The 26,659-nt window shown below is 50.4% G+C and overlaps 1 protein-coding gene across 1 annotated transcript in view; it reads left to right on the forward strand.

Moving 5' to 3' along the window:
• Positions 1–351: 351 nt before the first annotated feature.
• LOC135905174 (uncharacterized) overlaps positions 352–26,659 on the forward strand; it is a 61,678-nt gene continuing 35,370 nt past the window's right edge. Inside the window, exons 1-2 of the mRNA XM_065436190.2 lie at positions 352–855; positions 11,731–11,868. Coding sequence (XP_065292262.1) covers positions 472–855; positions 11,731–11,868 — 522 coding nt within the window. The 5' untranslated portion in view covers positions 352–471. The remainder of the gene's footprint in view (positions 856–11,730; positions 11,869–26,659) is intronic.

The following is a 26,659-nucleotide window of genomic DNA, read 5'->3' on the forward strand; positions in this document are numbered from 1 at the left end:
CACGCATGTAGCTACAACACACAAGCACCACCACCACTACATTCGTATAATTTTCATAAATTCGCATTTGCACTCGCGAAATCTCACGCTGCAACTTCTCATAAGACGCTGATCTTTTTGGCTATACGATTTAGGTGGCATATCCGCTCCACCTTCGCTGCGAGTGCGAATGAACCTTACAAACACTGCGTATTTTGTTCTAATTTCATGAAATTTGACACGTGGACTTTTCTGCCTGCCACAGAGATGGGCAGAACGTCGCGAAATGATCGCACGGTTGCTGATAAGCTGCTCATCTTGCTCTGCATCAAGTCGAGAGCCCGATGTTGTGGAACCAGATACCGATGCACGCACATGCGCGAAAAGATATTCTGGCGGATTCCGGCAAGGGATTGCGGCAGAAGAGGCAGCGTGTAGCACAGGGCCAGGATAGCCGTAGCATTAGGCCTGCTAAGGAATTCAGACGCTGTCATGGATGCAGTTGCAGATCCGAACATTGCGGCACCCGCACTCCATGTGCCTCCGTTCCAATTCGTTGCGCGGCTCATCGCTGTTCCCTTGGTGGCTGGACTTCTCGACCGAGTGTTTCAAGTTTACAATGAAGCCAAGACTCGTTTATCGTGGATGGCCGCCCTTGTGGAAGCAGCCGAAAGCACCAGTGCGATCATCGTGCTAGTGTGCGCGCCTGTTCTTAGGGCAGCACTGTCGCGGCAACTTCAGCACGCGGACGCACTTGCATGTCGTGCCCTGGAGGAACTGGAGCAACGTTGCCCGATAGCCTTCCGCCAACCCGACGAGATCATCGGCCATGTGGTCGCCTTGGCCACGCAACTGAGGCGTTTCGTCAGTTCAAAGGTACGTCGTCGCCGGCAGATGGGTGAGGTCATAACTGTAAATGTTGCCGAAAGTAACGCTAAAGTTTCTGTGGCACACACCATGTACGGAATGAAACGCAAATATGAGAAAATAAACTAGAAGGCAATTTTTTTTGTACTCCGTTCACCGGTGTGCATGACACCGGGTTGATTCGTTTGACACATTCTTAGTTTCGGAGAGAGTGCGCGGTTACTTCCGATTACGCATCTCACTTTGAAGTAATCGGACATAAACGGGCTAATTTTTTTCACACCTTTGGCGCTTCATTCCGAGTGATAGCACACGGTTGGCATAGTTACAGTGCTTGCGCTTTTGACACAACAGCTTGCCTGACCTGGCTTCCGAACGATATGTTCTGCAGCTGTTTTCTTTCATATTGCTGCGTGCTTTGTCACATCACCTTGACATCTGACCATGAGCATGGGTGCGCGTGACATCAGGTCATTTGCGAACTGTCGCACTTTAAGAACTTTGTGCGCTAGCGCTACGTGCCTGGCTACTCCCCGTGCGCACGTCACCACAATGGTCGAATATTGTCTGCGTTTCACTGCAGAGGCTGCTAGGTGGTTTCGTCTGCAACGCTGGCCCTAACAAGAGTATCAGCCATGTACAGGGTGTTCTTTTTTTATTGGGATAAGAAATAGACATTCGAGGCGTCTTTCTGCCATCGCCGTGAGGTTCCGTATAATGTCGAAGGGCGATAAATTCGTCATTGCACACCGTATGTTGTATGTGCAAGTGAAAGGGTGCGAGGGTTAGCCGCTGATCGCGGCTCAATCTCGCGCACGCAAGGGAGGAAAGTGGGGAGGAAGAGCGCTGTCTTCCGTCGCGCGCAAGGCTCCGAGGGGAAAGTGGGGAGGGGAGGAGGGCGTTATACTATGGGCGACCACGCGTACCTGCCCAGGCCGCTCTATCTTGAAAGCTACCTGTGACAGGGACAGAGTCCACCGTGCGCTATGTTTTCGTGGTTCAGTTTGCGTTGATGCGAGATGCAGCACGAAGGTCAATTCGTTCGCTTCTGATGCCGCCGCGCTTCTTCACTCCAGCGTTTTGATAGCGAGTTTCCGCAGCCATCGAGTGAGATGTGCTCATGTGTTCTTATGCGCGTGTGATGCCATGCTTATTAATTTAGTTCGTATGCCTTTGTTTACGTGTCTATACGGCCGATAAAGCTACTATCTTTACTTCGTATAGCTGTGCACTAATTCGCTATCGCAATCAATGCTTAGCATTTGGGCGAAACTGCGATTTTTTTTTTTACAATACCCAGAATTTATAAAAAGGCTTTCGGCATGAGACACCTGTCGTTACATGCGAGCTTTACGGCGAAGCGGAAATACCTTCCGTTGCTTAAGTTACTCTGAAAAGACTAATTAACAAAACATTTTATTTACTTTTTTTATTAGTGCCTTGGGGGTATTTCTCTCAGAAGGGTTTGGGTGCGAGCTAGTTGGTACGGATAATTCATATTTAAACAGCGCCCCCCCCCCCAAGAAAAAGAAAAAAAAAAACGGACAAGGGAGGACACAGGACGAGCGCTGTCCTGTGTCCTCCCTTGTCCGTGTTTTTTTTTTTTGGCGCTGTTTTAAATATAAAGGTATTTCTCTAAATGGCACATTTGGAGGCAGGTACATTTTCATGCAAACCAATCTTCTAAAAATATTGAAACTCGCACCTTGTTCGTTATATTCACCATCACATTCCAAAGCTCACTCGAGGCGATATCGAGGCTGAATGCTTTCCGCTGTGCGTGAGACGGCAACGTCCCGTACAGATGTGTCGGGCGAAGTTTCAATGATAGCATGGCGCGGCAAATCCTTACCCGACACCCAGCCGCACACACTTGCCGGACAAAGCGCGTCGTACCAGCAGGTGCCGCGACTGGTCGAGACTTTAAGTTGTAAACTTACTTGAGCTTGTCGTCGCGGGACGTGTTGGTATGATACGATGAGGAGGCCTCCTTTCCTGCGCTCCTCCGGCGCTCAGTTTCGATATTGCCTCTATTTACCGTTACAGTCTGAATATAAATATGTCGAATTGGTGCAGTTTTCAAGATATATAAAAGTGACGTTCCATTAAAATGTGACTGCCTACAAATTTGGCATTGAAACAACTGCCCCTAAGGCACGTAAAACTTTTTTAATTAGCCTTGCGAAGCTCACGTTATTAGCGGCAAAGTATGTCCGCCTCGCCTAGGAACTCTGTGAATCACCACATCTGGTTGCAGGCTACAGCTCTTTTATGAAAAATCTACTGTCTAAAAAAGAAAGCACCCTTTATCAAGCATCAAAGTTCATTGAGGTCTGTTTCACCTTTTATGTCTTGTTAAGTTGTACAACAAAATCCGCAACCTAATTTTCTTCCTAGCCGTATGTTTTCCATTTATTCAGATAATTTAGTTTCTGATATGCTTAACTTGGAGCACAATGAACTTTGGCTATCTTGTTGCCAGGAGGGTGGCTTCTGTTAGGAATGTGCGAACTCGCACGTCTGGACACTTGTTGACGTGGATATAAAGTACAAGATAACGCACGCTTCGTTGTGAGTCAGTAAGCGCTGGTAGGAGATTCGCGGAACATCGCTGCTCGCCGTCAATTCAAGCAGCTCAGAAGAAATGATAGTATGTTTTGTAAAGAGCTTGACGGTTTACAGCTGTAGCTCTCAGCTGTCAACGTGTACGTACGTCCATCTATCAGCACCTCCAGAATCTATTACTTGTGCTGGCAACACTCTCCAAATAAACAAAGGTGGCAACGACATCCAGGTTCACTGTCGCTATTTTGCTTGGTGCTGCGCTCACGTGTTTCTCGTTCGTGGCGTCGAATCGACGTCTTTCGTCGAAGCCGAAAGTATCCTTGCTGGCGGATACCATATTTTGATCGGTCTCAAGGACTCCAGCATCAAAACCACACAAATCGCTGCGCTCTGCGTGCCAATGTCCAGGCTGCCCAGCGACCTGCGTCAGATTTTTTGTTTATATTGTTGCGGGAAGAAAGCAGGCCCACGAGTGTAAAATAACTTATATTTACAAATGATGGATATGGCGTTCAGGCAACCGCCAGACTTCGTCTTTCTCTAGTCCAACTCAACGTCTTCCTTCACTTCACCGTAACATCACCCTCCCGGTGGGGGAGCTCCGTCCCGGTGCAAGTTAAACAGCCTCACTTATTGGGGGGACATAGGGCTTGAGCCTGGTGACGTGAACAACATCACTGGTTAAGTTGGGAGGCACGGAAGGCTGACCGAGTGGGGCGATCTCGTAGGTCACGTCGGACAGTTGGCGTAAGATCTGGTAGGGACCAGAAAAACGGGACAGTAATTTTTCCGACAAGCCGACACGACGTGAAGGCGTCCAGAGAAGGACAAGGGAACCAGGTGAAAAATGGTGGTCTCGGTGCCGAAGGTCGTAGCGTCGCTTTTGAGAAGCTTGCGAGACTGTGAGGCGATGACGGGCGACATCTCGGGCCTGGGCGGCTAAGTCAATAGCCTCGCGAGCGTAAGCAGTGCTGGGTGACTGTACTGCGGAAGGTAGCAACGTGTCAAAAGGCAAGGTGGGGTCGCGGCCGTACAAAAGGAAAAATGGTGAAAATCCGGCAGTGTCGTGACGGGACGAGTTGTATGCGAAAGTGACGTATGGTAAAGCGACGTCCCAGTCGCGGTGATCGTTGGAGACGTACATGGCGAGCATTTCAGTGAGTGTGCGGTTGAGTCGCTCGGTGAGGCCGTTCGTTTGAGGGTGGTACGCGGTAGCAATCCGATGTTCTGTAGAACAGGAGCGGAGCAGATCATCAACGACCTTCGATAGAAAGTAGCGGCCGCGATCCGTCAGCAACTGGCGAGGGGCGCCGTGGTGCAGGATGACGTCTTTTAGTAAGAAGTCGGCGACATCTGTAGCGCAGCTGGTTGGCAGGGCTCGTGCGATGGCATATCTAGTGGCATAATCGGTTGCTACAGCAATCCATTTGTTTCCTTTGATGGAAATTGGAAACGGACCAAGGAGGTCGAGGCCCACACGGAAGAAGGGCTCTGTAGGTATATCAATGGGTTGAAGCAAACCAGCGGGAGGCATAGCAGGCGTCTTCCGGCGCTGACACAGGTCGCAAGAAGCGACATAACGGCGCACAGAGCGATAAATGCCAGGCCAGAAGAAGCGGCGCCGCAGGTGGTCGTAAGTACGAGTGACGCCCAGATGTCCAGCAGTAGGAGCGTCATGAAGTTGCTGGAGCACGGTGAGTCGAAGGTGCTTGGGGACGACTAGGAGGAGCTCCGGGCCGTCAGGACGAACGCTACGACGGTATAAAGTTCCATCGCGCAAGGTGAACATCCGAAGGGACGGGTCATTGGGCGAGGAGCTTAGGCGGTCCATAAGTGTTCGAAGAACAGGATCCTTGCGCTGCTCGTCGCCAATGTGGAGGAAGCCGGAGAGGGACAGAATACTGATGTCCGAGTCTGCATCGGTATCGTCCGGTTGATCCACGGGATTGCGGGACAGGCAGTCAGCGTCTTTATGCAGGCGTCCTGACTTATATATAATAGAAAATGTATATTCTTGTAGGCGCAATGCCCAACGTGCAAGTCGTCCAGTTGGGTCCTTCAAAGAGGAGAGCCAGCAGAGGGCGTGATGGTCGGTGACAACGCAGAAGCTCCGACCGAAAAGGTACGGGCGAAATTTCGCGACCGCCCATACGAGCGCGAGACATTCTCTCTCAGTAATGGAGTAATTTCGCTCGGGCGTGGAAAGGCGGCGGCTAGCGTAAGCGATGACACGGTCTTGGCCCTGTTGACGCTGAGCGAGGACAGCGCCGATGCCATGACCACTCGCGTCAGTTCGTACTTCAGTGGGCGCAGAAGGGTCAAAGTGGGAGAGAATCGGGGAAGTGGTAAGCCGCTCAATCAGGGTAGAGAAGGCTTTCTCCTGTAGCGGTCCCCAAGAGAAAGAGGCGTCTTTCTTAAGAAGGTCAGTGAGAGGGTGAGCGATGTCCGCAAAATTTTTCACAAATCGCCGAAAATAAGAGCATAAGCCCAGAAAACTACGGACATCGTTCGTTGAACAAGGTACAGGAAAATTTCGCACGGCGTGAACTTTCTGTGGATCAGGTTGGATTCCGGCGGCGTTGACGAGATGACCAAGCATGTTAATTTCACGGCGACCGAAATGGCACTTGGAGGAGTTTAGCTGAAGGCCAGCCCTGCGAAACACGGAGAGTATGGTTGTGAGGCGCCGCAGGTGGCTCTCAAAGTTCGGCGAAAACACAATCACATCGTCGAGGTAACACAGGCATGTAGACCACTTCAAGCCGCGCAAGAGAGAGTCCATCATGCGCTCGAATGTAGCTGGCGCATTGCATAATCCAAAGGGCATGACTTTAAATTGGTACAGACCGTCCGGTGTGACAAAGGCGGTTTTCTCGCGGTCCATCTCATCGACGCTAATCTGCCAATAGCCGGAGCGGAGGTCAATTGATGAAAAGTATTGGGATCCGTGAAGGCAGTCAAGAGCGTCATCAATGCGAGGCAAGGGATAAACATCCTTCTTTGTTATCCGGTTGAGGTGACGGTAGTCAACGCAGAAGCGCCACGAGTTATCTTTTTTCTTTACTAAGACAACCGGTGATGCCCACGGGCTACTGGAGGGTTCAATGATGTCCTTGTCCATCATCCTGTCTACTTCTTTCTGTATGATGGCCCTTTCTGTTGCCGAGACACGATATGGCCGCCTATGAATGGGGCTGGCGTCACCGGTGTTGATGCGATGCGTGACAACAGATGTCTGGCCAAGTGGACGGTCGTCCAAATCAAAGATGTCCCGATAAGATGACAGGAGATGACGAAGAGCTGTTGTTTGCTCGGAAGGAAGGTCGGGGGCGATCATCTTAGAAACATCGTCCGCAGGCGTCGAGTACGAAGGAGTGGATGACAAAGGTCCGTTCGTACTGAGGAAGGATTCAGAGGTCAAAAAAGAAATCTGAAATTCTTCCAAAGGAGTGATATGCGCTATGGCGATACCGTGTGGCAAAACATGTGACGAGAACCCGAAATTGAGGATGGGCACGCGAGCGCAGTTTTCGCGGATCCGAATTAAGGTGCTCGGTAGGGCAATATTACGCGACAAAACCACGTCAGTAAGCGGCGACAGGACGTACTCGCCATCAGGTACGGGAGGACAGGGCGTCAGCAGGACATTTGTAGCAGCCTGTGGAGACAGCCTTGCAAATTCAGCAGCACATAAGCGGTGTGGAGCACAAGTGGTTGCGTCGGCAGGAAGCGGCAGGTCCAACTGTACAACACCTGCGGAGCAGTCAATTTGGGCAGAGTGTTTCGAAAGGAAGTCGAGGCCGAGAATTAGGTCGTGTGGGCAGTGTTCAAGGACGATAAATAGAACAACGGTATAATGGCCCCCAATGGTCACACGTGCTGTGCACATTCCAAGGACAGGTGACGTACTCCCATCGGCGACTCGCACGGTGCACGGTACGGCGGGGGTCAGAACCTTTTTGAGCCGGCGGCGGAGAGCAGCGCTCATAACTGAAAGCTGCGCTCCTGTATCAACGAGAGATCTAACAGGAACGCCATCGACTTCAATGTCCAGCAGGTTTCCACATGTAGGCAGGGTCAATAGAGGATTTGTGGGCCGGGTCGGAGTTGCAGCTTCACCTCCGGGAGCTGCACCGCCTAGTTTCCCGAAGCGAAGCGACCGGTTGCAGAAGGGGACGAAGAGCGGTGAACGAGAGGCGAACGGGACCTACGACCTTGCGGAGACGGGGATCGGCTGGATCTTGGTGGAGCACTGTCGGCGTTGATGTTCCTAGTCGGCGTATAGGGCGAGAAAGTGCGATTGTCGGGTACTTGGCTGTAGTGACTCGGAGACGACCACCGAGGAGGCGACGACCAGTGGTTGCGGCAATGACGGGCGATGTGTCCAATACCGGAACAATTAAAACAGATGGGTTTATCATCCGCTGTGCGCCATTCAGCTGGGTTGCGGCGGAGTGGTGGAAAGCTTTGCGTCCGGGAGCGAGCGGTCGGAGAAATTTGGTAGGTGTTGGTATGGCGGACTGAGCAGAGAGATGGAATGCCCAAACTTGCTATTTCCTCCCGAACGACCGCTTGTATAAGGGAGATAGCGGGTACGCTTTCCCGACAGTCTGAACGAACGGGAGCCGGGGCCATGGCCTCAAGCTCACGGCGAACGATGCGCGTTATTTCTTCCGGTCCTGCGGGCTGAACGAACCGCGGCGGGTCTTCGCAAGAAGATGTCGCGGCGGTATTGGGCAACCGGTCGAAAGTTTGAGTGACGCGGCGGCCCTTCGCTTGTTCGAAGCGCCGGCACTCCTTAATAATTGCATCCACAGTGGCACAATCCTTACACATCAAGAGATTGAAGGCATCGTCTGCAATACCTTTCAATATATGGCCAATCTTGTCTGCCTCGGTCATGTTGTCATCAGCCTTGCGACAGAGGGCCAGCACATCCTGTATGTACACGACATAGGATTCTGTGGACGTCTGAGCGCGGCACGCAAGTTCTTTTTTAGCTGCCAGCTGACGACCGACAGGTCTGCCGAACAGGTCTCGCATTTTTTCTTTGCAAACATCCCAGCTCGTTAGGTCAGCTTCATGTGTGTCATACCATTGCTTCGCAGTTCCCTTCAGATAAAATATTACGTTTGCAAGCATCATTGTAGGATCCCACCTGTTGTTGTCGCACACTCGCTCGTACATCGTAAGCCAGTCCTCGACGTCGACGTTGTCCGTGCCACAAAATGTTCCCGGGTCCCGTGGGTGAGTGAGGATGACCGTGGGCACGGGCTGCCGAGGCGTTGTCGCTTGTGTCGGTTGATTTGCCATTGTGGCAGCAGGTAGATGACGTCCGCTGCGAAGTTCCGTGGTGGTACCCCGCACCTTCCACCAAAATGTTGCGGGAAGAAAGCAGGCCCACGAGTGTAAAATAACTTATATTTACAAATGATGGATATGGCGTTCAGGCAACCGCCAGACTTCGTCTTTCTCTAGTCCAACTCAACGTCTTCCTTCACTTCACCGTAACAATATACAGAGAACCTTTCAAGTGAGCCGGGGGTTTAAAAAAAAGCAGGTGTTTACGCGTGGCGGGGCTCCAAAAGATGCATGCGCTTGTTAGCAGCACTGCTAAAGTTTCTATACTCGACCGTTGTCGATATTCACAGCCGACTCCGCACTGAGACTGATCTTGTAGTATATCACATGGAGCATCGCACAATATGTAGGTAGCTACGTGTGTCTTGATTTCAGAAGCCAAATACGGATATGCTGCAATGAGGCTAAAAACTGTTATGCTACCTCGTGATTGTGTTTTGGGATAAAAACAAATTAGAGTTCCGTTTTTGAGTCGGGGCTGCACCTTTTCTTTATAGTTAGCTGATACGTATGATAAGGTAGTCTGCGTCCGATGACTGGTAGCTGTTCGTGCTTGCAGTGCACAGTGTTCGAGGTGGGACTCGGGCTTGCAACCACAGCCGACACGAGTCGCCTGTAGAAACTCTGAAAGCCAAGCGAAACGCGAGAAATGAAAACAACCAATCGGACCAAGTTGAATTTCTTGCCGCAGGTTTCCAAAATTAGCGAATGTTTTCTTTTGACCAAAGTAACTTGTATTAGTGCAAATGCAGGAGTTCGAAATGAACTGAACTAGTTGTAATGGAATTTAGGCATGTGCTCATTGTCGGAAAGCAAACTAGCAGCTGCGTGCGCAGGTCAAACGCTCCAAAGCTAGAACGACCGTTGCTTGCCGCTGCTTGTAAATTTCTTGCAAGCAAATAAACTGACAACTGAACTCATTGAATGTGGAAACGCAATCTTGTGCTTGCACCGCTAAACTAAAGGATGCTATGAAAACTATCTGTCGTCTCGCTGCATAACATGTATTATGATCAACTTCAGATCTTCCGAGACAGTTATCATTCCTGCTACCGTGCCTGCAGACAAACGCACACTAGCGAGAATATTCCTGCTACTTAAAGCATTAGTAATACTAATGCTGGGGCAGGAAGCTGTATACAAACAAAGCCAAACGAATCTTAAACGCACATCACTACTATTCATCATAGTTCCTGCCTAAACGAATCACACTCCGCGATGAAACGCCAGCAAGATATTGAAAACAATGTTCTGCTCGCAAGGAAGAAAGGAGTCCCGAGTGAAGTGTTTCGAACAAACTGGCACAGTATCAGTTGTCACGTTTCTCGATGCGAAGTTTCTTTTATAAATCTGTCTCCGGTGCGCGCCGCCTGCTTTTTTCGCGAAAAAAATGAATTCATGCATTGCTGTGTTTGCACCGCGATCGCACGCATAATGGTACACAGCAAGTCTTTTCACCTGTGTATTTTTTTTTTCATTTTCGGGCTTGTGCGCGGCGGCGTCCCCACAATTTTAGAACTACGAGACGTGCAGCGCATGTGGTGATAGGAGGGCCTCTTTCGCTTCAAACCTGAACCAGGATGAGCTGTTTCTCGACGCGGCCACTTGGGGGCGAGCATTTAGTTCGAGTCGCCGATAGGCTCCTTAGAAGATTAGTCCCCTAAACAGCCACTGCGACTGCACCGCATGGCTGTACGAAATTTTTCTTAAGTGTACTCTCCGTAGTGTCTCAATGACTACGGCCTTCTGCCACTCAGGACAGCATCTTGCATTCGGTTAGCGGCTACGTTCTCAAGAGCAGGTAATGTAGAAACGCTTTTGTCCATAAATCATCTCACTCGAGCGCCTACCGGCAAGACGATCTGCGCTATGTCGCCGAACGCAGCCGCGAAAATGTCGACGGCAGGTGCATCGGCACTGAACCGTATAGTCTTATCTGAGTATTGTGCGCTATAATATTTCGGTAATCCCCTCACAGCACCAGGTGCTTATTCGCTTCAAACACAGACAGAAGGGTGCGCATGCGCGCACGATGGTTACATTAAGCGGTTAAAAACGATAGACGCGCTGATAAAAAGCAGGGGATATGCCGGGATCATTGGAGTAGCGAACGATGCTCTGACACTAGCACGTTCTGCGCGCATTCGCCTCCCCTTGCTACTTTCCAGCTGTGCTGCCAACTCCAAGGAAATTTAAGGAGATCTTAGGATTGTATGCAGAGAAATAAGAACTTTTGTACAAACCGAGGGAAATTTAGCGCTGTGAACCTGAGACTGTGAAACTGCTGACGCGACAGGGTGTTCTCATTTCAGTCACCGAAAACTTCCTTCATATTACTAAGCGAACTATGACTTTAGATCATACAGTAGAGTAGCGTACGCATCTGGCGCCAGTAAACGACAAGCTGTGGACCCTTGTGCCCCTTAACAAAGTATACTAATACTGTGATTTTGCCGCTCATACCTGCATCTGGGCTGTCAATGTCCATTCACTCTGGATGAAATACTTAGCTGCAAGCCACGACACAGAACACATACTGGAACACATAGCAAAGTAAGATATTTTAGATCGAGCTTAGAAATAACATTAAACCGTATAATTTCCCGTCTAATTTTATAGCAGAAACAAAAACGTGCCATTACAGAAGTCAGTCATGTTGAAAAACTGAGAAACCATATTTTGGTGAAATCAAGGGCAATGTAGTATTTATTTTTATCCCAGTTAGTTAAAAGATGGCTTTGGAGGTTGGCAGTACAGAGATACCATTCAATCTCCCGGCGCATAGCATGCTATGTCTGCTACCGAACAAAGGTAAGACGCCCATGAAGCCTGAAAAAAAAAGCCTCCCGCGTGGCATGCTCACCTGTGACCATCGGACTTTGCAGTTTTCCTCTCTCTCTCTCTCTCCAAACGGTAACGCTCACTTAGTGATCACAATTTGTGCACACGTCCATGCAGGTGGATGCAATACGGACATTGGCCGCGGCTGCTTGGAATGTGATCGCCCATCCGGTAGCAGCCTTGAAAACAGTTCTTCGTATGCTTTGGATCGACGCTCACCTGGTCGTTCTCATGGCAGATCAACGTATGGACGCGGTATGTAAATAGCCTCCGTGTCTCCATGTATGCCTATCTGCCGCATTGTTGTCGTTCGGTGAGTGTCATAAACTGACTCCCTTATTCTCACACAATCCTGGATTTGAAGCTGTTCACCCTCCGTGATGATGATGATGATAATTTATTGGCATCCCCATTGAAACGGGGCGGGGCCACATAGTCACATAGCCTGCTTGATTTAGTCAGGTATGCTATATATGTTTATCTAGTATTTTTTGTATAAACCTCCTGAAAGCTTCTTTTCCTCCTTGAAGATCTACATTGTACCGCTAACTATGACTGTCAGAGATCCGGCCGTATCAGTCTTTCCCTGCTCTTGAAGTTTGTTTCACTGATTCGTACGTGAGCGCCGAATACGCACTGCAGGAAAGCCAACTTACACATTTTCTACAACTTAGATTCGCAGTACCGCGCCAGCGTCGACTGGCCGGCTGGTCAGTGCCTGATAACGGCGCGAAGCGACGAGCTCAGCAAGAGTTCCGCATGCGCACAAAGTTCTTTGGAAACGCAAGTTGCGTCTGCTAGGCATGGCACCACCCCTGTCGTGATTAACTGAGCTTGCCTGCTTATCGGAGACAGCAAGCGCGCGTGAACGCGGGCTGCTCTTAGGATCTGGGGAAAAAAATCAAATCCCTTTTCTAAAAGCAAGATGGTTGAACGCCACGCTACCCAGACGAACTGCCTATATCTGCATTGCATTAGGCTCGTCATGCAGTGCATTCCCCGTCGTCACCAGGGGAATGCACCACCAGCGCACGGCAGAAAAAGAGGCTGCCGTACGCAGACGTAAGCGCGAGCGCAATCGCGCCCGTAAGGCGGATCCCGTGTATCGGCAACGCCATGCAGAATCCATGTGGGAGACGCTTGCTCAGTCAAGATGCCCACTGGTCTTGTGATGCGGAAACGTTCCTGGCAGAAATGATGAATACCTTAAAGTCACATAGTAAGCCGATCCTCCTGTGCGCTGACTTTAACATGAATGTGGCGAAAGAGCATGGCAAATGGATCGAGAGTTTCATGCTAGATCGCTACTCGTTGAAACTGAAGACGCTACGGAGTCCCACGCCGCAACACCGTTCCTGCATTGATCTCACGTTTGCAAGCAGGCTGTGTCACGTTATGATGGCAGAGCCTTTGACCGTCTTCCACAGCGATAACTAGGCAATACTGTGTAATTGTAGAGTCGTCCGTGAAAGTGTGTGCGTGTAGTCAACGGCTACATGATCTAAAATAAAGGCTATGTAACTTAACGAATGTGTCTTCATTCAACGTTCGAAATTATAATTCTACACAAGCAGTTAAATCACATATGCATAACATCGATTTGCTCAGAATTTCCTGGGTTCGTTGCGTGGTCGCTGGCTTTGGACATTCACTTTGATTCACTTCGCAATGGAGGCAGGCTTCGCGTTCAACCATCTTTCTTTAAGAAAGGGGTTTTGATTTCTTTGTTCCTCCAATACTGCAAGCTTTCCTGGCTTATCTCGACTGCTGAGCGGTTGTCGCTTCCGTTAAGTCTAAACCTAAGCACTTTTGAAGGGCGTACGTTACCTGCGGTTCGTACTGGGTGAATCCCTTCGCATTGCAATGGGATGTGCTGAGTGGTCTCCGGATTGACAACGGCGCCGCCCCTTGAGTAGATAAGGCGCTACGTTCTCAAGACATGGGCTCCGAGATTGCGCGCTGGCCGGATTTTCTACGGCCGGCCCATTCGAACAGAGAGAGTGCAAGTTCAGGGGTGGACGTGGCCGGCTCCGTCTGTGCACTGCGGCGCTTGCAACTGCGGAATTTTAATGCGTCGGGGAGGCTATCGAGCGTTCCGGTATTGTTATTGCGGATTGTATGACGCGAAAAGAGGATGCCTTTGCCCTGTTATGTGGTCCCCTACAGATTTGTAAATGACCGCTGATAGACCCTCCAAGGGGCAAAGGGCATGCTGGCGCCTGTTCATTCTCAAATGCGTTTATTTTACTCTACACACAACCTCTCATTATGCATTCCCGTTGGTACGTAGAAATGTGATGAACTTGCAAAAGTTCTCATGCCGGAAAAGCATTCTTCTCAATTTGAGGGTTATATAACGAGTGAAAGCTGAGATAGTTGGTAAAGATTCATAATGCGAAATAGGGGTAAGGCGTGCAGACACGGACATGAGAGAAGTGGACAGCACGAGCGCGGACTATCAACTGAAGGAAGCACTGAGGCGAAGAAAGAAAAAACACAGCTCATCTGCGCATGCTCTGGAATGGTAGCACCACGTGTCAATCGGGCACACGTGCCGGTCTACGTGAGAGATAACTGTTAAGGCAATTTACCTCTTCCTTATGTAAGGTAGTCGAAGGCTGACTCACGCACGCACTTCCACCAATACAGATATGCCATGCCTCGACCAAAAGACGCCTATCTTCATTGCTATGCCTATACAATATCGCGCATTCATCTTACTCAAGTTTGCAGTTACGATCTTGGCATTCTTGGCAATGTAAGAAAAGACTAGAAGGCGATCCACCGGTTAACGACATTTTAGGTTCCATTAGCCTCCGATTGATACACCGCCCCATTTGCCCTACGTAGAAATGGCCCTAGCCAAAGTGAACTTTATATACCACACCCATACGACAGTCAGTGAAATTGTTGTTCCTTATGTACTTCACTGGACAAATATCTCCTTTTCTTAGCTTTCACCTGCTCCTTTTTCCTCTGCACGGCAGCGCATACTTCGCCTAGCTTATTGGGAATAGTGAAACACCATATCTACTTGCAACATTTTTGAGCTTGTGCGATACTGAATGAATGTAGGGAATAGCCACTACTACTTTTTTGCTATTACTGCTTTCTGTAATCACGTCCATTCCCCTCAAAATCGACTTCTTTAGGCGTTCAATCACAGTGGCCACTGCCACGTTAGGGCAACGTGCTTTTAATAGGCGCCGGACCTGCGCACACCAGTAGCACATGCACCGCCACCGCAGGAGTTCACGATTGCCTCCATCGCCGAAGTGGTGCGCCCGGAACACCGTCAGGCGTTTGTCTATTCTGAGCCATGTCCCAAGATGTCATACAAGCCGACCGCCTACAGCTACGTAGACGCGGCTCGTCGTCCATCGCCTTCCGAGGTGCCATACCAACCGAACGTATACAGTTATGGCGACCCTGTTTCTCGTGCCTTGTCTGCCATATACCGGCACCACAGTACCGTCAACGGCCCCCCGTCGCAGCCTGGGCCAAGCGGGAACCTCTAAGGCGACCCCAGCTACGCATGACCGATATATGGCTCACCGCAGATCGGCGACCACTGTATTATAATTGTGGAGAGCCGTAACACATTTATCGTTTTTGTCTTCACCGTCCAGCTGGCTACCAGGGAAGTCCACATGCCGCTACGTGCCACTTGTTCGATGAAAAGCGTGCCTCCTTCGACGACACCCATGCTGGCCGGCAAGTGAGCCCATCTAATCTATGGTCCCGCTCACCGTCTCCAGCGCGTTTTCCCTCGCCGAGCAGCCGACGTTTTACTGATGTCGCCAGAGGTCTGTGTCCCATCCCACTGCGGGGAAACTATAAACAGCGACATCTGGGAGGCAGGTAGCAGGTCCTCAAGCTGCCGAAAATCCCCTACTGTTGCTGAAAAAGGACGACGCCGACAAAACTGGGACTGCTGACCTCACTGTAACGATTGACGAGCACGAAGTGACGGACCTAGTCGACACCGGCGCGGATTTTTCGATAATGTGCGAGCCGCTGGTAGACAAAGTCAAGAAAGTCAGAATGGAATGGATGGGTCCTTACATTCGAAATTCTGGAGGCCAGATCACGACACCTACAGGCAAGTGTACCGCAAGACTCACGATCGTGAACGTAGCATTCTACCGGAGTACTGCAAATCACTCATATTAGGAATGGATTTCTTAAGAAAATACGGTGCCGTTGTGAGCATACGCGACGGCGTGGTAACATTTTCCCGTGAAAAAGACACGACCCATGCCACAGAAGCCCAACGCCGAGCCTTACGTGTTATCGACGAGGACGTGTGCATAACGCCGCTATCATGTAGACTTGTTTCCGTCAGTTGCGGGGAACAGTATACAGAAGACGCAGTAGCGGAACATGTAACAGCCCTTCTATTCTGCCAAGGTTGCCATCGGCCGTGGCAATGTTAGACGGGCGTGCAGAGGTGCTCCTGACAAATTTCGCAAACGAACGTCGGCACATCAGTAAAGGCACCGCTGCCGCATGCCTAGATGAAATCGACCGTGCTCAAGACTGTTTTGTCCTGCAAGAAGAAGCCAAGGCTCGTACAATGCCACGTACACCCGCTATTGACGTTGGTCCTTGCTTAACGCCAACAGAACGACGCCATCTTATGGAACTACTCGAAGAGTTTAAGGACTGCTTCTCATCTACGTCGCGAGTAGGTCAAACGCCGCTGACAAAGCACCGCATCATCACATTCGGCAGAAGATCCAGAAGATCCATTTGACAGAACCCCTATTGTGTGGTTCAAAGAAAGTGAGCCAATGCAGCAGCAGGTCGGAAAGATGCTACAAGATGATGTAATCCAGCCATCAAAGAGCCCTTGGGCATCACCTGTAGAGCTTGTAAAAAAAGAAATCTGGTGCGTTGAGGCTCTCCATTAATTATCGCAAGTGGAATCACGTTACATAGAAAGATGTTTATCCATTGCCCCGGATCGATGACTCTTTGTACAGGCTACGGCATGTGCTTTACTTCTCCTCTATGGACCTCAAAAGTGCATACTGGTAAATATAGGTGGATGAGCGCGATCGAGAGAAGACCGCTCTTGTGACGCCTGATTGGCTTTACAAATTTAAGGTTGTACCTTTCGGCTTATACTAGACTCCAGCCGCGTTTCAAAGGCTCATGGACACTGTCATATCCCGTCTAAAGTGGAAGACTTGCCTGGTGTGCCTCGACGACGTAATTATTTTTTCTGCCACGTTTGAAGAAAACCTAAAACGGCTGCTGGGAATTCCTCAAGCTATAGGGTCCGCCAGGTTTACACTGAAGCCAGAAAAATCTCACTTTGCGTTTGAAGAACTTCAGTTCCTAGGTCAGGTCGTCAGTCAAGACGGTGTTAGGCTTGACCCGGATAAAAGTGCAGCCGTCACAAAGTTCCCACAGCCAACGAATAAGAAGTCAGTCAGACGCTTTCTGGGTCTCTGCGCGTATTACCAGCGTCTTATCGTGGATTTTGCGCACCTCGCCTCTCCACTCACCCGCCTCACAAGAAAACACGTTGCGTTTGTGCGGTGCGAGGAGCAAGAAGCCGCAATCAACAATTTACGGCAACGTCTACAAACTCCGCCTGTACTCGCTCACTTTGATGGGGATGCATCAACAGCGATCCACACAGATGAAAGCAACGTGGGCCTTGGCGCTGTTCTCGTTCAGTGGCAAGACGGTGCCTAAAGAGTAGTTGCCTATACGAGCAGAACACTGTCACGTGCCGAGTCCAACTACTCAACCATGGAGAAGGAATTTCTGGCTGTCATATGGGCACCTTCGAAGTTTCGCCCGTACTTATACGGCCACGCCATTCAAGTCGTAAGCGACCGCCATTCCCTTTGTTGGTTGGCCGATGTGAGTGAGTGAGTGAGTGAAACAACTTTATTTTGTCCACTAGAGACGTAAGCAAACGCCACGCCACCTGGCTAGGCCCACTCGGGGACCATCAGGTGGAACCTGACGGCCCTGTCGCGAGCCCTCTGGACTGCCAGGGTTTGAGAGGTCTGATCCTGGGCCCTAATCAGCTTCTTCATTTCCTCTTGAGTGAAAGGAGGACCGGCAGAGGCGCAGCCCCACAGGACATGTTCGAAGTCCGCATAGTCACCACACAGAGGGCAATCCGGGCTTGGGAACCGGTCGGGGTACATTGTGTGTAGCGCTGCGGGGCTCGGGTAAGTGCTTGTTTGCAGTAGTCTGAGAGTGACTGCCTGGGCCCTGCACAGCGAGGAGTGCGGCGAAGGTAGGACTCTTCTTGACAGATAATTGTGTTTGCAGATTTCGTTGTACGAGCAGAGAGGCTCGGGTCGCCCAGGAGAGGACGCGTTGCCCAGCGCACGGTCAGTCAAACCTCGTGCAGCCGAGTGCGCCTCCTCGTTGGGGTTGATCAAGGCACCCTCAATGGTCCCAAGGTGCGCAGGGAACCAGGCCAAAGAGTGATGTTTCATGTCTTTGGTACTTTGGATGATACGTAGGGCCTGGGGAGCCACCATTCCCATCTGAAAGGCCCTGACAGCGGCCTTAGAATCCGAATAAATCGTGTCATGTACACTGTCCGTCAATGCAAGAGCAATAGCAACTTGCTCTGCAACGCTGGAATTAGAAGTGCGGACGGTAGCGCAGCTAAGGATTTTAGCATCACAGTCGATGACCACTGAGGAGAAGGCCTCTTCTTGAACGTAGGAAGCAGCGTCTACGAAGCATGTTCGGTCCTTGTTCAAGCGGGCACTGGCGAGCAGAGCTTTACCCCTGGCTCGCCTTCGTCCTTCGTTGTAGGTGGGATGCATATTTCGTGGCACCCGGTGTATGTAAATTTTGGACCTTACGTCGCTGGGCAGCTTCACAGCGTCGAGACTGACGACCATGGGGTTACGTCCCAGCTTGCCAAGTATGGCTCGGCCCGCTGGGGTACCGGAGAGTCTGACGAACTGGGAAAATTCTTGGGCTTCAACGATTTCTTCGAACGTGTTGTGAATTCCCAAATTGAGAAGGTCTTTTGTGTGCGTTCGCATGGGAAGGCCGACGGCAAGCTTGAAGACTCTTCTGATTAAGGCGTTGATCTTGTTGCGCTCCGATACGAGCCAATTGTGCATAGCCCCTGAATAAGCGAGGTGGCAGAGCACGAAGGCGTGGATAATGCGGATCAGATTGTCTTCCTTGATTCCGCAGTACCTATTGGCGATTCTTCGGATCAGGCCGAGGGCGCTTTCGGTCTTGGAACAAATGCGTTTGAGGGCGGCTCCATTGGCCCCGTTTGACTCGATAAACATTCCTAGGACCCTGATAGTGTCTACCCGCGGTACTGGGGAGCCCTTACCGGTGAATAATGTAATGTGGCTCTCTGCTGCTGGCTTCCAGGATCGGTGTGAACCGCCTCTGGGCCTCTTCTTGTAGAGCAAGAGCTCGGATTTAGCGGGCGAGCACCTTAGCCCGGTGGGGATTAGATACCGCTCCGTCACATCGATGGCCTCTTGCAAAGCACCCTCGACCTGCCCTTCACATCCACTGGAGCACCAGATGGTGATGTCATCCGCGTAGATCGTGTGGTTAATGTTGGGGATTTTGTTCAAGGCCCTCGACAGGTTGATCAGGGAGATGTTGAACAGCGTCGGGGAGATCACCGCCCCCTGAGGTGTTCCCTTTGGACCAAGCTGGATTTCGTGGGTCAAAAACTCGTCAATCTTCAGTCTAGTGGACCTTGAGGAAAGGAAAGATCGCACGAAATTGTACGCCCGTTTGCCGACGTTACACTCTGTCAGGCTCTTGAGAATAAAGGCGTGCGATATGTTGTCAAAAGCCTTTTCCAGATCCAAGCCGAGAATTGCCTTAGTGTCAGCGGAGGTAGAGTCAATGATTTGGTGCTTGATCAGTCTCATGGCGTCTTGAGTCGAAAGCCCCGACCGAAAGCCAATCATGTTGTGTGTATAGCATTCGTTAGACTCGAGATGGTCAGTAAGACGGTTAAGCATGGCGTGCTCGGCCATCTTTCCAACACACGACGTCAGGGAGATGGGCCTTAGATTGTCGATGCTCGGCGCTTTACCTGGCTTCGGTATGAGTACTGTGTAGGCTGTTTTCCAGCTCTTGGGAATGAGGCCGCTGCACCAGATATCATTCATCTTGCGCGTAAGAAACTCGATTGAGGCGTCGTCGAGATGCTTGAGCATTTTGTTGGTGATCCCCTCGGGCCCAGGGGCAGATCTGCCGTTGAGGGATGCGAGAACTCGCTTGACCTCAGCCACGGTGAAATCCTCGTCCATAGATGGTACGTCACGCCCTTCGTACTCGGGAAACTGGGGGGGCACCGGATCGTCCGTGGCCGCCAGGTACTTGTCTATGAGGTGCTCCATGACTGCCTCATCTGGAGTCGAGTCGGTGGCCAAATGGACAGCTTTCGCCAAAGCTCTCTTCTGGTTGGACTTGGTGTTGCCATCGTGCAGTAGGTGCTTAAGGAGACCCCAGCTTTTACCGTTCTTGAGCTGGCCCTCCACCGAGTCGCACAGCTCGTCCCATTGCTGCTTGCATAGCACCTTGCAATGAGCCTCTATCATCTTGTTTATATCGGAGATTTTCTTGCGTAGTCTTCTCTTATGGCGCTGAGTCTTCCATCTCGCGAGCAGTGCCTGCTTGGCTTCCAAAAGGTGCGCCAGCCTACTGTCCATCCTGTCCACCTCCAGATCGGTTGTCACCTCCTTGGTGGCTCTAGCCGCGTCCTTCTTTATCTCGTCGCACCAAGAGTCCGAGCGCGTCCTTAACGATGATATGGTTGGCCGATGTGAATAATCCTTCTGGACGTTTGGCATGCTGAAGCTTACAGCTTCAACAATACGACATGACTATAGTCTACCAGTCGGGAAGGCTGCCCTTAGATGCCGACTGCTACTCGAGATCACCGAATGCACCGCCGAGCGCCGGCGAGGACGAACACGCAGGTTTCTTAGGAGTTCTTGATTGGTGTTGAGCTGCTGAGCACGAGGTCGCGGGATCGAATCTCGGCCACGGCGGCCGCATTTCGATGAGGGCGAAATGCGAAAACACCCGTGTACTTAGATTTATGTGCACGTTAAAGAACCCCAAGTGGTTAAAATTTCCGGAGTCTTCCACTACAGCGTGCCTCATAATGGGAAAGTGGTTTTGGCACGTAAATCCCCATAATTGAATTTAGGAGTTCTTGATGCGGCCGCCTCTCTCGGCAACAGGAAGACGACCGGGAGCTCAACTCACTCATAGATTTCTTGAAAAGGAGAGTTACCCATGTGTCGAGATCATTTTCAAGGAGTCTACGTTCATTCTATTTGCGTAATGGAATTCTCTACAGGAAGAACTTCTCTTCAACAGGGAGGAGCTATCTGCTAGTAGTTCCCGAAAATCTCCGCCACGATATCTTGCAATCATGCCATGACGAAGCCACGTCGGGCCACCTTGGTTACACGCGAACATTGGCACGAAACAAAGAAAGATTCTACTGGCCAAGGCTCGTAGCAGAAATGAAACATGACGTTCGAACTTGGCTTGAGTGGCAGCGACGCAAAGTACCACCGACTAAATCCGCTGGGCTACTGCAATCCGTTGCCGTACCAAAAAAGCCGTTTGCTCAAATCGGAATACACCTTCTTGGCCATTTTCCAATATCTGACAGCGGCGACCGATGGGTCAGCGTCGCAACGGACTATCTCACCCAATACGCTGAAACGAAGGCGACTCCGAGCGGCACTGCAGCTGAAGCGGCATGGTTCTTTATCGAGAACATTGTCCGGAGACACGGTGCTCCAGCGGTCCTCACCATCGACAATGGAACCGCATTCACAGGTGATATTTTGCGCTTTGTTCTCATACTCAGTGGCACAGCACATAGGAAAACGGCAGCCTATCACCTACAAAAGAATGGGCTTAAAGTGCGCATCAACAAGGCTATCGCAGGCATGGTTTGCGTGTACGTCGACGTACAGCGCTAGAATTGGGACAAAATAGTGCCGTACGTCACATTCGCATATAATACGGCACGCCAGGAAACAACCAAAATGATGCCGTTTGCTTTGATCCATAGTCTAGAAGTCACTATGATGCTCGATGCTATGCTGCCTCATGCCTACAATGATTCACACGAAGATGCCGCAGAGTTCACTGAGCTCGCCGAGGAAGCATGACAGCTCGCGCGCGTCAGAATAACTACACAAAGAGAACGGGACGCACGACGATATAATCTACACCACCAATTCGTCACTTATAGATCCACACGGTACGACGCCGAGGTCTCTCCGAGAGACTTCTACGCCGATACTTCGGAGCATACGAGGTTTTGCGACGTATTAGCGACGTGAATTACGAGGTCGTGGTTCATGCAGCTCCAAACAGCGCCAGCAGGTGCCTGAGATAGTGCACGTGGTGCGCATGAAGCCGTATCTGTCTTAATGATGTGGAAACCAACAAGCTGTTTATCGAGTATAACGAGTACCATTTGATGAACACGGGGACGATGCTAGCTCTGGAGGGAGAGTAATGTCGCGTCACCATTTGTGCCAACTACACCCTGACGACGGCGACAAAGACGACGAGCGGGTCGCTCGAGAGTACGAGCACGATAAAGAGAAGACACGGACGTTCTTTTGCGCTGGCCTGCATCCTGCACGTCCGTTTCGAGTAGAACGCTGTACTGCAACTTGCCGCAATAAAGCCCCTGTGCTTCGTGACCTGCGACAATATAATACGGCCGTTCATGAAACAACACGAGTCGCACCATTTGAACTTGTATTCGGCCGAACAGTAACCACACCTGTGGATGTTATGTTGCCGTTAGACAAAGAAAACCTAGATTATCTAGATGACCTGACCTATATGAATTCGTGCAACGAGCCGAGGAAGCACGACATACGGCAAGATACAAAATACGCTGCCAACAACACACCGACTCCAGCTGGTATAATCAGCGACGTAGTGAAACTCACTACTTGCCCGGAGACAAGGTCTGGATATGGACCCCAGTGTGACGCCATGGAGTGTCTCAAAAGCTTCTCTGCCGATTGTCCGACCCTTACGAAATACTCCGTCGTATAACTGACGTCATTGCGAAGTGAAATCCGCTGGACAAGAGAGCGTTGCTCGCGAAACTTAGAACTGGCAGCAGCCATCGGCTACAACTCGGGTATGCAGCAAGCGCAGCCGCGAGGAAGATTTCTGCTACGGCGTCGCGACTGCGATGTTCGGTGAGTAGCCGAAAATCCGCAGTGATACGCTCGCCCGCGCCCGCTGCCTGGCTAATGTCATGACGCTTTATTTGGTCTTTGAACATGTTAATGCTAGATTCTCACAAGTTGACTGGAATGGAAATGGAGCGGTAAGAAGCGCATTGAAAAAAATGGCTGTGGCTTAGCTAAGGTTAAGCCCAGGATGCGAAGCATACTAGCCTTTATTTTAGTTGTTGAACCACTGTTTAGCCTGGTGAACTGCTGTTGCTTGGCTATATTTGGTTCGGCTAGACGAAGAAACAACTCATGCGTTACTCTGCTTCGCCTTCAAGAGTGGAACGCGACAGCGTTCCCGTCGACCCGCCAAGGCGTGTAAGACAATGGGCTACGGCGCAGCGACTACGCGCCCCGCATTGGACGCGGTGAGCGTCGAGCAACACAGCGTTCGGCGCGGCAACGAAATGTGCGCCTGAGCAAGCGACGCACGGCAACACCGCATTCACTAGAGGCGCTTTTGTACCGCTTTGAAGCATCGTACTCGTGGCTCAGTGGTAGCGTCTCCGTCTCACACTCCGGAGACCCTGGTTCGATTCCCACCCAGCCCATCTTGCAAGAGTGGAGCCAAAGCCACCTAGAAACAAGCGCAGCTGCTTATATACCACCGCGACGGCGCGAGTTGGAGCCCCGTTTCTCTTCTGTCGTGACGTCACGGTGTCACGTGGTATGGCATGGGGTCAAAGGTCATTGAAGGCGACACCGCCGCGCCTGAGGAGCTGGGTTGAGCTCTCGTAATATGCTTCGCATGAAAGGCATGGCACATGGTCAGGTATGAATTAAACGTACTGGATTACGAAAAAGAAGCAGCGGGAAATCGCCGCCTGAGAAAACCGATAAACATACAGTGCGATGCAACTTGAGGAATAATATTGAAACGTCCAGCAATGTAGGAAAAATAAGATTGAAGTCTCCCGACGGCACATCCCTGTCGCCGTAGGCGTCAAAGTCTCTATAAAGGAATTATTTTTGAACAGGTCTGTTGGCGTCCAAGCAACAATGGTTGCTAGTGTACTGTCAAAGGCTCATATACTGTGGCCTAAAGCTCAAGGCATGATGCGAAAACGCGCACGCATCGAAAGCGAAACATTGTGCGCGGACGTGCATGCAGACGCGCAGTCGGTCGGTGCGAACCCGTGCGATCGCTGCAGTGAGGCTTCATTCTTTTATGCTCCACTAGGTTATACAGACAGCCACTACAAGAACGTATTTCACATAGTTTTCTCTCAGCGTTCGCCCACCTTTCACGCAAGAAGCCGGTTCGGGAGGCTCCATCGCGGCGACCGCGCGCAATGGCGTTCACTGTACATATTCAGTAAAAAGATAGTGTCTGTAAACGATTCTGTACTTTTAGTTTGCCCAATATTATTATTTTGACAGTAAAAAAGTTCCCTTGTTATGAGAGTACTTACATAAATCTCCAGGTGGACTGCTGCGTGGTATTTTAGTTGAGCGTCGCAAGCCAACCCTATGAGAAGCGCGCCGCGTTATCCCTCATAATACGCAAGGGAGGCGATTCCGACATTTGGCCATTCCGTAAGTACTCGCCCCCAATACTGTACCACGCACATCGTTGTTCGTATTGGACACTGTGCGCGCCGTAGCGTGGCGTAGTTCAGTAACAACAGACAGCGATCATTGTAGCACGAGTAGCTGGTTGGACCCGGCTCGCATGCGCTACGCGCACTCATGATCACGCGAGGAGAAAATAGAAGGCAGTTGGACGCTCGTTTCGAACGCGACTGATGAGCGTTTTCATGACAGTAGCGATTAAGTTATGGCATAGCTCCATAGATAACTTCGGTGCCTGCCTGATGATCAGCCAACGAATGGAAAATTTTCACCACAGTAGCCACGGAGCTGTGGTATAGCTTCCTAGGTAATTTCGGTGCCTGCGTGATGATCGGTGAACCAATGGGACGCTTTCACGACAGTAGCGACTGAGTTGTGGCATAGCTTCCTAGATAACTTCGTGCCTGCCTAATGATTTGCGAAACAATGGGAAGTTTTCACGACAGTAGCCACTGAGTTGTGGCATAGCTTCCTAGGTAACTTCGGTGCCTGTCGGATGATCGGCGAACCAATGGGAAGTTTTCACGACAGTAGTGACTGAGTTGTGGCACAGCTTCCTAGATAACTTCGGTGCCTGCCGGATGATCAGCGAAGCAATGGAAAGCGGCCGTCGTTGGAACTATGTCAATGGCGCTACTTACATGTCGTTGTCTGGAGCACACTTGAACGTTTTTCGTGCTGGCTGCTGACAAAAGAAGCATGGGCATCATAAAAAGAGCAGCAGCATAGTTCTGCTTGCTGAACTATTAGAGAAGCAATAAAAAGCAACCGCTGCTAGAACTTTTGCTGCAGGGCGCCACTTGCATTGGGGTTGCTAGCTAGGTCACGCATGTGCACTGTTTGAACCGCCCACGACCGCTGCTCAAAACTATTATGTGAAGATTGCAAACAACTTTGGTCGTCTGCTTCCACTACTCCGCGGTAATGCCGTACCATGATCGCTTAGCACCTGGTGAGGGTTGTCGCTATCCTCAATATGCTGATTTTCAACTTATGTAAGCCAATGCTTCCACAGACTAGGACCGTTTTGCGGTCATCCGGTAGGCGCAGAAGTTATCTAGGAGGCTATCGTTCTGAGCACAGGTGTGCCCTTAATCAATATCGTTGTTTTATTAATTTGTGCTCCTCAACATTGTTACAGTACCTTGAACAGTTTACAGCAATTCTGTAGTAGTTGCAAACTCTTTACAAAGGCCGTGTTGCCGGTCGACAATGAAATTGTGCTCTTAAAGAAAAAAGGGCTAGGTGCTTGAATATATACATACATATATATATTCTGAAATGTTTGCGCATAAGCACAGCCGGGAAATTGGTTCATAGGAAGAAATTATAGATGCTCTATTTTCGGTATAGGAATAAGCTACAAACTTCCAGTCGCTTGGCTACGTCATCCTGGTCTACCAGCTATACGGCAACCACTCGCGCACGCTGAAGAGCCCTTGTAGATGAGAAGAAACTGCTTGTTTGCTTCTGATGCTCCATTTGTGATTTTAATAAGCAACGCTTCATAACGTGCAATGCAATGACGGAAACTTGCCTAGTGACAATGATTTGCTTAATATAACCTGCAAGAACTTCGAGCACCATTCGCCCATATACATTTCTATTCTCGGCGAGGTATATACCTCGACAGATGTGGCAGATCTGTTACACCACGATGGATGCTCATAGCACATACTTGGGGGTGCATCTCGTCGGGCAACGTCTTCGCCTAATGCCGTGTTCTTGAAGGCTTCTATCGACGTTGGCGCTCAAGAGGCCAAACTTGTTTTTTATGAAATAACTACATCCGTTCCACACTTCCCGCCACCTTATTCATGCGACGGGAATGCCCAACGACTGACTTCATGTTGCCTCTGGAATCCACTGCCTCGTGTGGATTTTCGCCTCTTTCAACTTTCGTGTTTTTGAAGCTGCTTGGACTGAAGCTGCTTGGCGCTTTAGATACCCAGCTTCCTTTAGCCTTGGCACCTAATCAGCCACGCATGTTTCTCCGCGCTGCACAGATTACTTGGTCAGTGCCGCTGTAATGCTAAACTTAGCGATCAGCTTTTTAGCCAGGTTCGAGCACGGCAAGCGGTAATCTTGCATCCTTTTGTTTAATCCGGATCGGTATTGCCAGCAAAAGCGTCAGACTGGCGGAAATGAAGCCGCACTATGCAAATTGCAGTTAGTCGTCCTCAGAGGCTTCGTTCGCAAACTACAGGCCCTGTCCT

This window comes from Dermacentor albipictus, chromosome 3 (genome assembly GCF_038994185.2).
Source record: "Dermacentor albipictus isolate Rhodes 1998 colony chromosome 3, USDA_Dalb.pri_finalv2, whole genome shotgun sequence".
Lineage (NCBI taxonomy): Eukaryota > Metazoa > Arthropoda > Arachnida > Ixodida > Ixodidae > Dermacentor > Dermacentor albipictus.